The sequence below is a fragment of the Hydra vulgaris genome, chromosome 05 (assembly GCF_038396675.1).
Source record: "Hydra vulgaris chromosome 05, alternate assembly HydraT2T_AEP".
Taxonomy (NCBI): domain Eukaryota; kingdom Metazoa; phylum Cnidaria; class Hydrozoa; order Anthoathecata; family Hydridae; genus Hydra; species Hydra vulgaris.
Window position 1 is genome coordinate 39826815 of NC_088924.1, and position 18587 is coordinate 39845401.

The 18587-nt window shown below is 28.3% G+C and overlaps 2 protein-coding genes and 1 long non-coding RNA gene across 6 annotated transcripts; 1 reads left to right on the plus strand and 2 right to left on the minus strand.

Annotated features, from left to right (window-relative positions):
* Positions 1–655: 655 nt before the first annotated feature.
* Positions 656–11258, plus strand: LOC100205817 (probable alpha-L-glutamate ligase). 4 transcript variants are annotated; one of them, XM_065798173.1, is made up of 2 exons: positions 656–814; positions 10010–11253. In XM_065798173.1, exon 2 carries the CDS (start codon positions 10030–10032, stop codon positions 11179–11181), a length of 1152 nt encoding a protein of 383 aa, XP_065654245.1. In that variant the 5' UTR covers positions 656–814; positions 10010–10029; the 3' UTR covers positions 11182–11253. The 4 variants fall into 4 exon arrangements, with proteins under 4 accessions (XP_065654245.1, XP_065654244.1, XP_065654243.1 ...); XM_065798172.1 differs by lacking the exon at positions 656–814 and adding an exon at positions 819–941 and having other exon boundaries at positions 10010–11258; XM_065798171.1 differs by lacking the exon at positions 656–814 and adding an exon at positions 862–972.
* On the minus strand, positions 1313–2136 carry LOC136080854 (uncharacterized). The gene is made up of 2 exons (XR_010638684.1): positions 1955–2136; positions 1313–1636 (listed from the first exon to the last, which is right to left on the minus strand). It is a non-coding gene; the product is annotated as an uncharacterized LOC136080854 (long non-coding RNA).
* Positions 2775–3671, minus strand: LOC136080375 (52 kDa repressor of the inhibitor of the protein kinase-like). The gene has a single exon (XM_065796990.1). The coding sequence runs from the start codon at positions 3669–3671 to the stop codon at positions 2775–2777; it is 897 nt and encodes a 298-aa protein (XP_065653062.1).
* Positions 11259–18587: the final 7329 nt, after the last annotated feature.

Below are 18587 nucleotides of genomic sequence, written 5' to 3' on the forward strand. Positions count from 1 at the left end.
GAGAAAATTAATTAAAGATATACAAGGATATATTTATTAAAAAAAAAGTTTTCTTTTTTTTGTAGAGGTTTACAAGTTTATATAATTTACATTGGTATTAGTTTTCGGATTTAGAAATCGTTGGTTCGAAATTGTTCAAAGTAATATTTTAGTATATATAATAATTTTTAGTAATAAGTATGGGATCGTTCATAAATTACGTAACTCAACTTTTCAATAGTAAAAAAAACACAACCTATCTTTTGGTTGGCATTTGGATAGCGTTTTGGTTATGATTTTTCATTCTGCAAAATGTAGCGTCGACATATAAAACATTTTTTTTTTTCTTTTTTTTTTCTTTTTTCGCCGTATAATAATAATTACAATGAGATAGTAAATATGAAATAAATAGCCGGGGCAATAAGAACATATATACTGTCTTAAGCCGAGCTCCGTTTACATTATTCCGTTCGGTAATATTGCTATTTAAAATTTAACAATCAAACAAAAAGCTTAAAAAAAAAAGAAATCAAGTTAATACAATACAAATTCCACACACACGAGTGCTTTTTTCACGCAAAAGGAAATTTTATATTATTTTTTGTTATTATCATTTCTTTTATAACACCTATTATAAGTGAAATATGTTCATAAAAAGCAAACAACAAATTAAGTTAAGACAATATCAGAAAGAAAAATTAAGTTAATTGAGACATAACAAGAACTGGATAAATAGCAGATGAAATAAATAACAGTTGCAAAACAATAAATAAAAATGTTCACGGTAGTAAGAAAAATTCGACTCACCTTATTTTGTTCTGTTTCACAATAGTGGGTGAGAGCAACTTAAAAATGTTTTTGTTTTTTGTATATGCTTTGTTTTTTAATTATGTTTTTTTTTGAGTAACAATATATTTTTCAAATCTATTGCCGAATATAACAGTAGAGAAAATTATTCAAAGGTATTTAAAGATATATTTATTAAAGAAAAAGGTATTTTTTGTAAAAGATTTACAACTTTATCTATTTTATCTATTACTTATCTATTTTATCTATTACTTTGGTATTAGTTTTCCGATTTAGAAATCGTTGGTTCGAAATAGTTAAAAAAAATTTTTTTTACTATATATAATAGATTTTAGCAATAAATATGACATCGTTCATAAATTACGTAACTCAATTTTTTCATAGCAAAAAACCACAACCAGGCTATCTTTTGGTTGGCGTTTGGATAGCTTTTTTGGTTATGATTTTTCATTCTACAAAAAGTTACGTTGAGTGATTTACGAACGACCCTTCCTTAAAATAAAAACGACCAAATATTTTATTTAGATTATTATTTGCTTATGACATAAAAAACTCATATTTAAAAAGATGATTTTGTGTCTTTAAAATGTAGGTTTTTTTTAAACCGTAGTAAAAAATACAACTTTAAACCGCTTTTCAATGTTTATTGAGTTTCATTTTTTAATCGACAACACATCTTTGTTTTAACACATCTTTATTTTAATCGACAACTTTATTTTTATCGACGATGCATTTTTATTTTAATCAACAACACATCTTTATTTTAATCGACAACACATCTTTATTTTAATCGACAACACATCTTTATTTTAATCGACAATTTTATTTTAATTTTCTCATTTTAGTCAACCTATGAAAGTATAAAAACAGATGAAAGTTCATTTTAAAATAAAAAATAAAAACGAGTTTCACTAGACAAAAAACCACAAAAGTTCACTGTAATGATTTTTAACAAAATATTTAAAAAAGAATTATTCAAGATAGCTAGATTATAGAATTATGCTAGATAGTTTTAACCATTAGTTAATGTATTTATTCAACAAAATGTTTACTGAAACTCGGTAACTAAAACATTTTAAAGGCATATGATAGTTTAAGCTTCTTTTCTTGCCTCGAATCATAACTTGACGTTTGATTAAAAAGACAACTGAAAAAATTTGTAACGTACCTACGGATGTTTCTATTTGCGTCAACGTATAAAGATTAAGCGTTTAAGTATAAATTGATGTCGTTTTCTTTTTGTTTACGAAACAAAAGGTTACAAGCATAGTCTCGAAGCATTTCAATGCGGTTGAACTTCCATCTGTTTTATACTTCCGTGGTCGACATTAGCAATTTTACGATGGACCCATATATTTTGACTTTAAAACTAATTTTTGCATCGTTTACTCAAGGACGTATTAATAGACGTTTAACTCAATGTTTAAAAGCCGCGCCGTCGATTGTTATAAATATCAAAAGCAAAACAATAGAAATCATTTGCGTCACGTGTAAATACTTTTATACAAAAATACTTCAAACTGACAACTGTCTCATCTATACAATTAAATAAAAAAACTTTATTATGTAAAGTATTGCGATTAATATATATATATATATATATATATATATATATATATATATATATATATATATATATATATATATATATATATATATATATATATATATATATATATATATATATATATATATATATATATATATACAGTGGCGGATCTAGCTTTTTGGGGGCCCAGGGCTTAAAAATAGCAAGGGGCCCTAGCCCTACACGAATAAAGATTTTTAATTGATTATGCGATTAATTAATTTTCGGTTCATTATTTAAATAAAATGAAAGACAATATTAAAGATTAATTGTTTTTATTATTATTATTCCTATTCACTAACAATCACGTAATAATAACAATATCGTAAATATTTAAGCATAATAAATTCATAACAAAAACAAGTTATTTAATTTTAAGATTTTTAATGACGCAGAATTTTTAATTTCGAACCTTTATTAGGGCATATTCCTTTATAACCTCATCGTAGTTTAATGACTTTGTAATTTTATGTTCTATGGATAGAAGCATTAAATCACTCAATCTGTCATCACTCATTGTATTTCTTTGCTTATTTTTAATATAGCTCATTCTGGAAAATGATCTTTCTGCTTCACAATTGGTTATAGGCATTGTAAGGAAAATCTTCATTACTGTGTACAAATTCGGAAAAGTATCGATAAGGTGTTTGTCATAAATTATTTTTAAAATTTCAGCACAATTAATTTGGCTTTGCTCGTTAACTACAATTATGTTAATATATTCTTTAAAATGAATGCATTCGTTTTTCAGCGTGGCAAAATCTTCAATATCCTCTTTATAAAACTTACATGCATTCTGCATACTGGATTCATCTATTATTTTTGTTTTCTTGTTTCCAATATCAAATAAGAATTTAAAATTCTCAGAATTTTCCTTGTATATTTTTTTTCTTTTTTGAAATTCATTTTGAAATTTGTCCAAAACGACATTTAAGATTTCAATTTGAAATTTGTTTTTCCCTGTTAAGTTGCTCCCACACCCTGTTGTACCGTCTGAGTATCTTAGTATTCTTTTTCTTTTATCTTTATATTCCGAACTAAGGTAATTAGTCAAAGTTTTTGCTAATATCTCGTATTGGGTCAATTTGGTGTCAATATTGTTTCTTTTTTCTTTAATGAATCCTTCAAGTGATGAAAGAAGAGCGGAAGCGTCTAACAAATCTAGTCCGGCTGTCTGTAATTTTTTATTTACTTTATTAATTCTTTCCAGAATTTGTTCCCAAAAAATAAACAAAATTCCATTTTCCAATGAAGTCATTTTTGAAAATAATGTTTTCGCTTCTTCTCTTTGGTCCATTTTTTCTTGGTCATCGTTTGCAATTGATTTTAAAACCGTTAAAATTTCTTCATAATTATTTTTTAAAGCTTTAACAGCTTCATAATGGGTGCACTATCTGGTTTTGCCTAAATTTTTTAGGGTGTGCGTTTTCTCATTTAATTTTAAAGCGTCGGTAATTGCATTCCATTTTTTAGTAGAACTTGAAAAAAACACAAATAATTGCTGAATTGTACCGAAAAATATTACAACTTCATGCACAACTTTTGCGGGTTCTATCCCTATCAGATTTAAACTATGTGCTGCACACGGTGTATATACTGCCAACTGATTTTCTCTCTGCAGTAGTGCCCTTAAGCCGTTATATTGGTCTGACATGTTGGCGGCATTGTCGTATGATTGGCCGCGACAATTTTTGATGGAAAAATTATTTGTATCTAATATTGTTTTGACTACATTTAGTAGAGATTTTCCAGTATGTGAAGTGATTGGGGTAATTGTTAAAAATCGCTCGAATACATCACCTTGGTAGCAATATCTTAGTATAATAGCGAGTTGATCAACATGCGCCACATCCGGGGTTGAATCAACAACAATCGAATAATATTTTGTCGAATTGACTTCCTCTATAATTGTTTTTGTTACTTTTTTCGCCATTAATGTAATAATTTCTTCATACACAGTTTTGGTTAGGTAAGAAACAGAGTGTTTTTTTCCTGAACATTTCTGTATGTGCTCTTTAAGAAACGGATCGAATTCAGCAATCAATTCCAAACAGCCCATAAAATTGCCATTATTTGGAACACTAAATGTTTCATTGTGACCACGAAATGCTAAACCTCGTTCACTCAAAAACTTAACAACAGCAACAACACGCTTCAAAATTTTATAAAATTTATCTGATTCCTGCTTTAATTCTTGCATTAATTGTTTATCGATTGTATTTTTCCTTTCTTTTTGCGTTGTCCAATTTATAACGGCGTTCTTGTGCGGCGTAGAATTTTCGTGGAGTATGACATATTCCTCTCCATGTTTCCAATCAGAGAACCCTTTGGAAAATGCTTGTACGTTTATAGAAAATAATTTGCACATAAAACAATATATGTTTCATGTGCTTTTCGAATAACATATTCAATTTCTTGACACTGGCTGTGCATCTTTAAGCCGTTTTTTAAATAGTTCTTCGGAAAAATATCGATTTTGTGTTTTTGAAGTTCTGCACGAAGCTGCATAATCACGTTTATGGAAACCCTTATTTTGAAAATATGTCGTATCTTTGGTTAAAAAAAAATTAAAGAAATCGCTATTTAATATATCCGGCCATGTGCCCAAATCACAAAAATTATCTTCGGAGGGCAGTTCAACGAAGTATGGGGATGTTTGAATTTCTGATGATTCAAATATTGAAACATTTTGATCATTATTTTTATCTTTAATTTGAGCTGAAGATGTTTCGTCGATCTGGGATTGGATTGAAAAGAAGTTGGTTAATGTTTTACATTTTTTTATTGCGTCTTGCTTCTGTTCTGCTAATGTTCTTTTTTGACACCCACTTTTATATTTACGACCCGTCATCGTTAAACCTATATAGAAATAAAATTTATATAAATTTTATTTAATATGTTATAATTTTAATACCGAGCGAATGAAAAATAATCAGTGGAATTTGCACAAAAATAAACTTAATCATTCAAAGCTGAGTCGCAGGTGCACTATTTTTACAAAAGCTAGCAAAGACACTTAACAATTTTTCAATACAAAAGCATTTGAACATCATCGTAGCGATAACAATGCCAATACAATTTTTATTCTCTATTCTAAAAATTTAGTTTTCGTTCGCTTGAATTTTCACATTTTTCACACTTACTTATGTTTGAAATAATTAATTACTTAACCACTTTTACATTTGATAAATGAATATTCACGATAATATGCAAAATTTCTCTTTTCATTCGGGCCCCTTACTGGTCGGGGCCCCGGGCTTTAGCCCTATTAGCCCATATATAGATCCGCCACTGTATATATATATATATATATATATATATATATATATATATATATATATATATATATATATATATATATATTATATATATATATATATATATATATATATATATATATATATATATATATATATATATATATATATATATATATATATATATTGTGAATAATATTTTACTTATTTAAAAAATATTCTATATATTAATTACCCTTGTATAACTAATATAACAAAGTAATATGATTATTCTAGAACTCTACTTGTAAATTAATTCTAATAACGAAAAATATCAAAACGAAGTTGTGAGACAAAAAAAAAGATCCGATTTCCGTCAAAATTGAGAAGTTTAAAACTTTAAGGAATGAGTAAAATTAAAGTGTAGGGAGTAATGAGTGCCAACTATCTCTAGTTCAACCTATAAATCAACAATGGCATGACCTACAACACGTAGAAAATTTTTTTTACTTTACAATATTTATATCAGTATATCATAAATTGCATTTTTACAAAATATTATTTTTGATGTCAAAGTTTTTTTTTACAAATAAGTTATTAAACAAAGCTTGCATATTAATTAAAATATTTTTAAATACATGAGACAAATAGATGAGACAAATAGATGAGACATTCTTAACTAATTTCCCAAAAGTTAGTATTTACGGGTAATAAAACATTTACTGAAAGAAGTTAGAAAAGAAAAAAAAGTGGAGGAAAAAAAAAAAATGTCGGTTTATTTTGTAAAATTATTTTTAAAATGATGCTAAAAATTACAACCTGCATAGAATTTCAGTCATTGGCGGCGCATAGTGACTCAGAACGATCAAAAAACGGCAAAGTTAAATAAAATTTAATATAATTCCTAAAAAAAACATGTTATATGTTAAAATAATAATTTTTGGATCAAAGATTTCAATTTTGTTATTAAAAAATATTTTTACGCACAGCTTTGACGCGTACAATGCGCGTTTACGTGCGCGTTAAAGTTGACTATACGCGTACAAAATAATTTTTTTTAAAGTTTTAGAATCATTAAGACTAAAATTTCATTAAACACGCCATCTTGATAATTAACTCTACTTGATATTTTTATAAAAAAATGGTTTTTAAAGGATGTTAATACATAGCGGAAAAAACTGTATTTTACTACATTTATTTTATCATTTATATTACAATTATTTTAATAAATTTCATCTAGTAACGGTTTTCCTCGATATCTCTTATGTTTTCTAAAAGATATGCTTGATACTTTTGGATCTGATCTTACTTGAAGGTAGTGCATCTGGTTCATCATAGTGTTTAACTATGATATTTTTGCCGTGTACTTAAGTCTAGAATTTCTTATTTGTTTATTTAAATTTTCCAGTGCATCTTCCGGATATATATATTGACATGCCTGAACCCAGCTTCAGGCATGTCAATATATATGCTTAACCGTTCTCTGAAGAGTACCTGAATCTCTTTCTTTTTTAAGTTTACTGATAATTTCTCGTCAATTGTTTTTGTTTTATACTTTTTAATATCCATTTTATGAAGAATAAACTCCAAGTACTTTACCCAGCAGTGCAAAGCTGAATTTCCGAGCGCCAAGGCTGACTCGTTTTCAGTTTTTGCATTTACTAAATCAATATTGTTCACTTCATTGGGTTTAACATATCACACATTGTAGGATTGAGTGGATTTTTTCTCTGTAAGTGCGTTAACTACTTTATTATCAAGTATTGTGAGATCAAACCTATAGGTTATATTAAAGATCACCATTCTTCCTGAATATTAAAAACTTTGCGAAACGTCTTTAAGGTATTTGTTAGATTTTTTTAAAATTTGATTCTGGTTCTCTGGATAAAATCTGACTCTCTTTTTTATGTTGTAGATGAAGAGTCTACAAAAGTGACAATTTTAAGGATTTCCATACTTCCAAATTTTTTCATATTCTACTTTGAGCAATGTGAGCACAAAAGCTGTACTGAAAAGATTTTCTTCATGATTAAGTTCTTTAATTATGTTGCTTGTCTCGTATTTCTGCTTATAAATGCTTTGGCTTGATGTTCCATCAAAACCAATCTTTCCATACAAAACTTCAAATACTTCGTTATCTTGACCATATTCGGCATAATCATTTCAGTTATTCTACTAACAGTGTGATCTAACATTCTTCATACACTTTGCTGAAATTTCAGAAAAATGTATATTTTCAGGATAGCATTTCAATTATTCCACTAAAATATCATGCAAGGATAAATATGTACATTGTGTACAAGGGCTGAGTTTCTGATTATTTGATATTGTTTATCGCTGAGAACAGTGTTCATTTTTAATGCAAGAGCTTCCTCTACACTCATATTAATGGGAAAGGTTTTATCCAAAGTTTCATCAGCATTTTTGGTCTCTAAAGCATTAGACATATTTTTTTAAATGGAGGCTTTTTTTTTTCTCCAGCAGCATTTGCAATTCTTTCAAAAGGTAAAGATAAAGCTTCATGATGTTCAGTGAATAGTTCTTTTATCTTTTTCCTTTTGCTTCCCTCTCCAAGAACACTCCATTGTTTATGGGGCCTTCCAGAACCAAAATGGCTATTTTATTGGACATAAGATTTCTCTGAAGCCAATGATTTTCTTTTTGTATAAATGTATCATAATTTCAGCCACTGTTTTAGTTTTTTCTTCACCTTTGAAATAAATATAACTAAAGCAACCTTTATTTGAGTTTTCTTCAGTATTTTTTATTTCATTAAGTAAATCCTACCAGAATCTTAATTTATCCTCTCCTACTTCACGCATATTTGGGGTATAAGATCTAATCTTTTCTTTGTTATTGTTTTTAAGAACCATTAATATAATAAAATCTTTAATATCCGAAACATTTCAAACTACTTTATACATTTCTTTACTTTAAACTGTCTAAAATTTTATGTTATTATTGCTTTAACAATTATCGCATAAGATTTCCTGTAATAATATTCCCTTCGGGCATTTGTTTTTAAAAGTTACGTTCTAAATGTCTTTTAAACGTTTTTTAAACGTCTTTTGAACGTCCTATACGTAAGAATGTTTAAAAGACATTTAAAAGACGTTCAAAATACATTTAGAACGTAACTTTTAAAAATAAATGGCCGCTGGGTTATATTACTAAGTTTCATTTAAATTACAGAAAATGCTAAATATAATGTAGCGATAGAGCGCTCGCCTCGTAAGCGAGAAGTTCCGAGTTCGATCCCCACCACGTCCCTGGTAGTACCGCGCTCAACTTGTTTCTGCGCGCAGCGGCCTTGTTCGCCAAAGTTCGTGTTTCAGAATTATAGAGTTGAGATAGGGTTGTAACCACAAAAAGTAGCTTCCTTGACTGTAGTATAGTACCCTCTCAGCCTTGGGGAGGTAAATAATTAAAAAAAACAAATAAAAACATGCTGTTCGAATAATAAATCATCATTAAATACTGACAATAAATATCTTAACAAACTTCTAAATAGTATATAATGCCAAAAGCACGTTTTTTAAAGTATATTTAATATTAATGATTTAAAAACTATATTAGAACAAGTTCTACAAAAAACTCAGATTTAAGTTTCCCGCCAATTTCATTTGTTTTGATATAATAAAATACTTTTAAAAATGGCGGAAAATAAGGTTTTTATGAGTTCATTAACATTTGAATTTCTTTAATAACTTCTAATAGCGCTGGAGACTGCAGTAATCTCTTTATATTCTAAAAGTAGAAATGTTAATTAACTGGAAAAATATATATATTTGTGGAACTCGGTGGAACATTTTTTTAGCTGATATATAAACCAAAAAAATTCAATTATTTGCTACTTTTTTTTAAAGAAGTCTTTAAATTTAAACAAAAAGTCAGACTTTTTTTTTCTTTTTAGTATATTTGAAATATTTATAGTCAAAAGATTATCTTAAAAATAAATATACATTTTTATTTAAATTTCAAACTCTCTAATTTAGTTAAATAAAAATCTCGTATTATTCAGATTTCTTTAAAAATAATATATTTTTTCATTTCTTTTAACTATAAAATACAAAATAAAATTTTTATGAAAAAATTATTTTTACTTTTGAAATAAAAAATCATAGTAATTTAATATTATTTAAAAAAGGGCACTTAATTTATAAAAAAGTTGTGAGGGGTTTATTGCCATTTTCTTGTTGTCTTGAGTCACTGTGCGGCGCTTTATGATCAATAACAATGCGTTAAACGTCCATCTATTTATACGTCCTTGGTTTACTTTATCGAGTAAATGTCGAGTTTTTTAAATTTTTCTATTACATTAAAGTTGAAAGCTCTGATATTAATTTTTTTGGTTACTTTTATGTCGTTTTCCTTATTATTATTATTTTACTTTCTTCAGTTTAAACTAACGAAGATAAAATGGAATTGAGTGATTGTCTTAAAACTGAATTAGAATTGATAAGAACTAAAATTGATAAAGACGAAGTTTGTGTTCTTGAGCAATTTTTATCCGGGTGTACAACAGTGGAAGACGTCAGCGTATTAGCTATACGATACAGACACTTTTTACGCGAAAAATATTCTTCTAATTGGGGTAGTTGCAATTATGAGCCAATTAAACGCCCAATCAAAATTGCTTATCTTCTTAACCCAGACAAAATATTTTACAATGAAATAGATGATGTGATTTGCAATTATTTGTGTAACGAAGGAGCGGAAGTGATACCATTTACATATCAAAATTTCTACTTTAAAGCTAGCAAATATGGAATAGACCTTTACATCGATAACAAAACAATTGATATCGATGGTTTTCTTTCATACGGGTACAGAAGTAAAAACAATATGGAGATTTATTTGTACATTGTCCAAATGATGGAACAAAAGGGGGTAGTGTGTCTTAACTCGCATGAAATCGATTGCATAATCAATAGTAAACTTCTTCAATCCGTATATTTTGGCAAAGCAAAGGTTCCAATACCAGATACATATCAAACGTTTGATATACAAAGCACTAAGACGCTTGTGGAGTCGGTCGACATTGCACCGTGCATCGTTAAGTTGCATGACGGTTACGGTGGTGCCGGGGTTTCGAAGATCGACCATAAAAACGGTATCATTAACTTTGTTGGAAAGTGTATTTGGAAAAACGAATACATTCTAGTGCAAAAATACGTGCCTGATTCAATAGGTCGTTCAGTAAGAGTATTATGTTTTAATGGCAAAACCTTTAGCATTACAGAGTACCAAGATTTATCGGGGAGCCTTTTGTCAAATGCAAGTTACGGAGACAAATTTAGACTCAACTCGTTAATGTCTCATCCAAAGTACAACATTTATGCGGAAGTTGCGGAAAAAGCGTTGAGTTCTCTAGGAAATATACTAATCGGGGGTGTTGATATTTTAGATTCAAAGACGGAAGGCGTAGTAGTACTTGAAATAAATGGTTTTCCAGATATTTTTGACAATTGGCTAACTACTGGGAAGTGTGGTTTCCACCAGTTAGCTAAATGCTTTATGGATAAAATAAAAAATACCGTTTTAAAAAGGTGTTCTAATGAAATTGTTTAAAATTAATATCTAAAAAGCTTGTTAATAATATTTCCCAAGATGCTTTTATATACAAAATAAACAAATTGAATAAAAAATTGAAGTTTTTAGTTTTACGGCAGCTTGCGGAATAACGAATAAATTTTGATACTCTCAATAATATCTATTAAACACATTTTTTACTGGTGATTTTTTATTTCCCATGAAATTTCATTCAAAAAAGACAAATATCTAACGAGAGCATTAAAAACTGCAATAAACAGTAAAAAAAACCGTAAAAAAAATGCCGTTTTATAAAGGTGTTCAAATGAAATAGTTTAAAATTGCTTGTTATTAATATTTTCAAAGCTTTTATATATAAAATAAACTAGCACAAAAAATAGGTTATACGGCCCATAGTGCCTCAGAAATCTTAGACACTGGCAAAAATTATTTATTTATGAAATAAGATTTTATTTAATATGTCCAGGAATTAATTTTTGAAGTTTACTTGTTGGACGATGTAGATAAGGGTAAGGTGTATCAATTTTTTATTTTTTTTTAATTTTAAAATTAAGGGGGGTTAATTTTGGTGTAGGACATTTAAGATTATAATTCCAAATCTGCAAAAAAAAAATGTATTACAAGGATGGGCCACTTATTATAAACATTATAATATAAAATATGACCAATTAAAAGTGGAAAACAAAAAAATTATTTTCTTTGTAAACTTTTGAAAAACTCACTATTTGGTTAAATTAAAAAAAACATCATATTTGATTGAAAAAGTCATAAAATGAGTTTTTGTGAATGATGTTTTTAGAAAAATTAGGCTCTTTCCTTTATTTTTAAACCAGTAATTCGACCGTAGGTGTTTAAGGGTTTACCTGTTTTTAAAATAAGGAGAGTTCAATTTTTAAGAATTTAATGAGGGTTGCGAATATGTCAAAATCCAAAAATGCTTTGTTTTGATGATAAACCTATTTTTTAATGTAAAAATAATCAAAATACGACTAACGAAAAGGAACAATAATAATCTAAAATAATATTTATTTGATTAAATTATTTATATTAAATTATTTATATTTTGAGACAGAAACTTCTATTTAATTTATTGAAATTTACAAAAAAACAGAATATCAATTAAACGGGCTAGAGGTTAAAAAGTTCTTTTAAAACATCCAAATAAAGGTGAGAGGATTTAAGAAAAATTTAGTATTACTAAAAATCAATATTACTAAATAACAGAAAATGTTTGGTGAAGTACTAACCCCAACCCTTATAAGAGCCTTTCAAATATTATTAGAGAAGATATTTTTACTCCATCAAACATTTTGTGAACGCAAACTTATTATCAAAGAGAACAAGATATTAGTTAACAGATAAGAAAAAAATTTATCAGTTAATTAGGAACAAGCAAAGCAAAAATCGAGTTTTGCAAATTTGTTTAAAGTTTCTTATGACTCTTCTGAATGAAATTTGGTTCCAATGACAACAGTTCCAATGTTTCTAAAATCTGAGGCCCATGTTCCAGGAGTTTGTGTACAGTTGGAGATATTATATACCAGGAATACTTCTCTACTATCAAATTAATAGACTTATTGCATAACAATTTTTTTACTTCTGTTCACTTTATATTTTTAGTTTAAGATTTATATTTAATCGGATAAGAAATATTATATTTATATATGAAAACATATTGTTTTGATTAACTAGTTAATTCGAAAAAAATTACAAAACCTAGATGTCTTTAACTAGATCGTATTCGATATTGCTTTAAAATAAATGCAAGTAAGCTATAAGTACTGGATGATCCATGACATACTTTTAACTAAAAAAATATTTTTTGTTAAATGTATTTTTGGCCACTGTTTAAGGTGGTAGGGAGGTGGTAGGGAGGTAAAATAGCTTTCTGAAATTCGTCATTGTAACTCTTTTTAGTTTACTAAAATTGTAAAATATATTAATAGAAATAGAAATAGTTTAAATAGAAATAGTTTGCATAAAATAACTTTTTATTTTTCAAACATACTTTTCGACGCTTTTTCAAACAAATCCTTTTCTACGCTTTTTTTCTCTTCTTATATGCGAACTTCTTTTCTTTTCGTTTGAAGCGTGAATTATATAAGTTTTTTGCCATAGTTTTTGAAATATGCAAAAAATAGCAAGTTTGTTGCCATACCTTTTTTAATCAATGAGTTACACTAATCTAAAGTTTTTTAATCCAACCAGTCTAATGTTTTGTTTTTATACTAAAAAGTATAAGCTTATATTGTTTGTACTTCGGCATTAGGTTTTGTACAAATTAAAAAATCCAATACAGCAAAGTCACTTTCAGATGCTTTGTTTGATGTGAAGACATTCTCTGCGAACTCAGTTATATTATTAGAAGGATGCCAATATTTATCTCCAGGAAGTTGATCATCAAGTTGTCTTTCCAGAATAACTAACAAAAAATGACAATTCTAATCAATTCTAATGTCTGCAGTGTTAAAATATTTAAATCAGTGTCAGTAGTCTCTTCTAATAATTTTTCATACAAAATATCTTTATGAATATTAACATTATGAATATGGACTAAATATAGGTGTTTTCGAGATCAGAATCAATGATGCATTTTTACACGAGCCTAAGTACTTCATTTTAAAGGTGAGCAAAAATGGGTTGATGTCAAGAAATATCTTTTGGGATTCAATTATCCACCTAAGTGGCTCTGTAATCATTTTATCAATTATTCCAAGAGCCCGCACTACTGCTAAATATAGCTCGTTGCAAATATCTTCTTTAGTTGCTAGTAAATGATTATTTAGTTTTGGCCAATTTTTAAGAAACTCTAAAAGATCCTTCGAATACAAAGCTGCAGCATGCAAAAGCTGTAAGCATTCGAATACTCTGTCCTTTACCAGCAAGAAATACATTAAAGTACCCAGCAACTCCAGCTTCATCACTCCCCTAACATGCAGTTTTTATCAATCTAGTGGCACTTAATTCTGTAGTATTGAATGCAAAAATATTTCATAACTACTACTTTTCGACTCTCCACTTTTTTCAAGCTTACCTAAAAAAAGTTTGATTGTTTTATTAAGGTTTGTAATGACTTTATTATAGTAATCTTTTAATTCTTTTATTTCCTTGTTTTATTTCTTTTTTAGTTGTCGAACCTTTGCTTTATTACTTGCATGCAATAATTTGTGTCTTTCTTGGGTCGTCGCGGTATAAAGGACATCAGTTTATACATATTTCTTCTTTTATTATTTTTTAACTATTTAAATTTATCTACTTTAATTTTAAGTTTGTTATATAAACTCAAATTATTTTCAGTCACTGAAAACAAATTTGGAATTCGGCTTTCCAATTCATCGTTTCCAAACACTGATCATTCATGCATAATTACCAATCAATATTTAATAATAAAGAAATCAATTTTTATGTTATATTAGTTGCAAAAATATTTTTTGAAAGAGTATTAAGACGGACTGAAAGGAAGGAAAGGAAGGGATTAAACAGGATGCTTATATTACCAAAGGTTTCTTTTCATGGAAAAAAGCTCCAAAAAGTTTTCAGACTCAACAAGATTTGGTAAGTCACAAAACAGCTTCGTTATATCAGTTCAACGTTGTCCAGTGTCAAGATATTGCATAGGTAATGGATAAGCAGATTTCCAATAGGAGAACTATAGAATAAAAATATCTTTTTGGAAGTCATTCGATGCCTACGTTACCTCGGTCGACAAGGAATAGCTTTGGAAGGTCATAATTGGAATGACAACTTTACTCAACCATTGCGCCTACTTGGCACAAACAACGAAAACATTGTAAACCATACTGATGGAAGAATTTGCTACAAGTATACACATAACGAGGTGTAAAATGAGATTTTACTCTAGTGTTACAAGAAAAATTAAAAAACATCCGAGAACGCAAGTTTTTTTTCCACTATTGCCGATGAAGGTACTGACATGAGTAATAAAGAACAGCTACCATTTTGTCTTCGAGCGGTAGATAAAGATTTGAACCCTTTGAAAATTTTATGGGATTTTACCAATTGAAAAATATTAAAAACAATACTATTGTACTTGTTATTAAAGATATTCTCATTAGAGTTCAGTAATTCAAACTTAGGCTTCAATAATTGCAGGGGTCGAACCTATGATGGCACATCTAATATAGTGGGGAAGAAATCTGGAGTATTAGCTCAAGTTCTTGCTGAACTGCCAAAAGCTGTTGTCATACACTGTCAAGGACATTTTCTTAGTTTAGCCGTGAAATTGCTGACTGCGAAATGTGACATTTTGCGAGATACCTTGAGTATTGCTGGAGAAATATGCGTACTTGTAAAGTTTTCACCAAAACGAGATCATTTGCTTGGAAACATTAATGAGAAAATTGAGATATATAAAGGCCCTGATCTATTCAAAAAGCTGAAGAAACTTTCCAAAACAAGACGGACCGTTTGAGCAGAATGTATTAAGAGAGTTATCGATAATATATGAATCACTCTTGCGATAGGGCAAATGTATAAAAGAAAAACTTGAACAAGAGACAAATACAAGAATTGTTGGTTGTAAGAGCCAGATGGAATCCTTTTCCTTCTTTTTCGACATCAATCTCTTTTAGAAACTTTACACCATGATTAATAACTTGTTAAAATCCCTTCAATTGACAAAGATGTCGGCAACCAGTGGAATAAAATCTGTATATTTGGTAATTGATACAATAAAAAGTATAAGAAATGATGATGACTTCCATTTGTCTTTTTTCGGTGGTTAAGAAAACAGCATATTTAATCACATCAATTGAAAAACCTACTTTGCCGAGGAAACGAGTTAAACTAAAAGTCGAACTATTCCATTTTTCAATACATCATTGGTTACAAAGAACAAGCAAGCAATGCCTATTGCCTAGAAACAGCCGATGATTGTTTTAGGCCAATATATTTTGAAGCTCTTGACACAATTACTAATACAATAGAAGATCGATTCGAACAATCAGCATTCAAGAGATTTATGAACGTTGAAGAACTATTTTGAAAGCCATTAATAAGACGGATCTATCAAAGGAACCTAAGGTTTTAGAATCTGATTTCTATGGAGATTTCAATAGGAACCAAATGAAAAGTGAGCTTCATCTCATACTAGCTATCTTTAAAAATTTGATTCTAATTTATTTTTGAGATATATGCAAAACACTTCAGAATATGGATAAAGAAAATTACCCAATGATCCAGAATATTTGGATCATTATTCAAATCGTGTTAACAAGCCAAACCAGGACAATATTTTCAATGCAGAGGAAGTTCAAAACGTGGCTCAGATTAATAATGGCTCAAAAAAGATATAACTCCTTGTCAGTAATAAATACGCACATTGATATTGTCAATGGTTTATTTTTAATAGAAGTAGCCGAGCGATTTACTGCTGTATAGGATAACCGCAGGAATGAGTTCGGAACATTTACTATAAAAGACCTTAATTAGATTTTTCATCCCATTTTTGCAATTTTTTCAGTATTTGAAGAAAATTTCCAAACAAAACTTTTATTTTCAAAATTGGGGCAACAAAAGTTTTTTTGAAACTCCAAAAGCATTTGAATATTTCACTATGGCCCCCCAGCTTTATTGCACGCCGTTGTCCATGAAACCATGATTTTTTTTATTCTTTCATAAATTTTTTAGGATTATTTATTTGCGATTTATTTTTAATTAGCTTTATGTAGTTATGCTGTTATGCGGGCTTGTAGAGATGATTTTTTTTCTTCAGTTTTTTAGCGTACATAGTTTTACTTATTATTTTTTGTTAGTCGTTTATTCTTTCATTATTTTATTATTTAGTTAAAAGTGATAGATAAATTTTATTTACAGTTAAGTATTATTTGTTTTTATTTTCATTTTAGTCATTTATTATATATGATTTAATCTGCCGTGTTATTTGTTACGTTTTGTCAGTTTATGACTGTTTGTAACTGTAACTTTGTATGTATAAACGATTGTTGTATAATAATAATAAAGTATAACTGTAACAACTGGTGTAAACAGTTGTAAAGTACAATAATAGTAGATATTGCACTGTAACAGCTCAGTGCAAGTGCGCTACCACTGCGCCACGGCTGCTCTCTTTCTTTCTTTCTTTTTTCTTTCTTTCTTTCTTTCTTTCTCTCTCTCTCTCTCTCTCTCTCTCTATATATATATATATATATATATATATATATATATATATATATATATATATATATATATATATATATATATATATATATATATATATATATATATATATGAAAAAGTTATTAAGTTCGCACTTATGTATAATAATAACTTTTTCATATATATATATATATATATATATATATACATATGTATATATATATATATATATATATATATATATATATATATATATATATATATATATATATATATATATATATATATATATATATATATATATATATATATATATATATATATATATATATATGAAAAAGTTTTTAAGTTCGCACTTATGTCTATTCGCACTCATGCTAGTTTCCACAACAGCTTCGCATTTAAGTTAGTTCGTTTTTATTCCAATACGTACTTATGCCAATGTTTTAAAATTCTTTTAGCGCACCTATGTCAGTTCGCATTTGTAGCAGTTTTTGCAACTGGCTTGTACTTATGACAGTTTGCACTCATGCCATTTCGTACTTATGCCAATGTTTGCAAAAATTCTTTTAGCTTACTTATGCCAGTTTGCACTAATGCGAGCTCGCATTTGTGTCAGTTCTTGCAACCGATTCGCACTTACGCCAATTTGCACACATGCCATTTGCACTTATGCCAGTTCGCACTTTTGAAGTTCGCACTTATTTAGTCTCCCCTTCAATTATTATCATAGAAAATATTTTATAATTTTTCTATTCAATAAACATTGTTTTTAATTTTGTTTAAAGTAGTACTACTAGTAGTAGTATAGCATTTTCTATATATGTATTTTTTTTTTCTGTTTAAACCTATGTAATTTAGAGACTGATTACAAAATTACGTTTAAAATAAAAGCTTTAAAGTAAACTAGGGTTAAGTTTCGAAATCTAACCAGTCGTATGTCAAGCCTCGTGCTCGATATATGAGTAGCTGTAATACTTCTTTGAAATCAGAATCAGAATAGGATAACTTAAACTAAAAATTTCTGATTTTTCACCTTTAATAAGTTGTCAGACATACGACTGGTTAGGAATACAATATCACTTGTTTGGAATGTTTTTTTGCATTATTTAACCCTTGAGTGATTAAAAAAATACGACGCATCAACTATGTATCTGAATATTGTAGCTTTCAGTGACGGATCTAGGAGAGACGTCGGAGGTCCAAAAATTCCTTAATCCTTCACTGTGTAGCTTAGCCTAATATAAATATTATGCTAATATAAGTATTACAACTATAAGAATTTTATAATTAAGATCAATTTGATT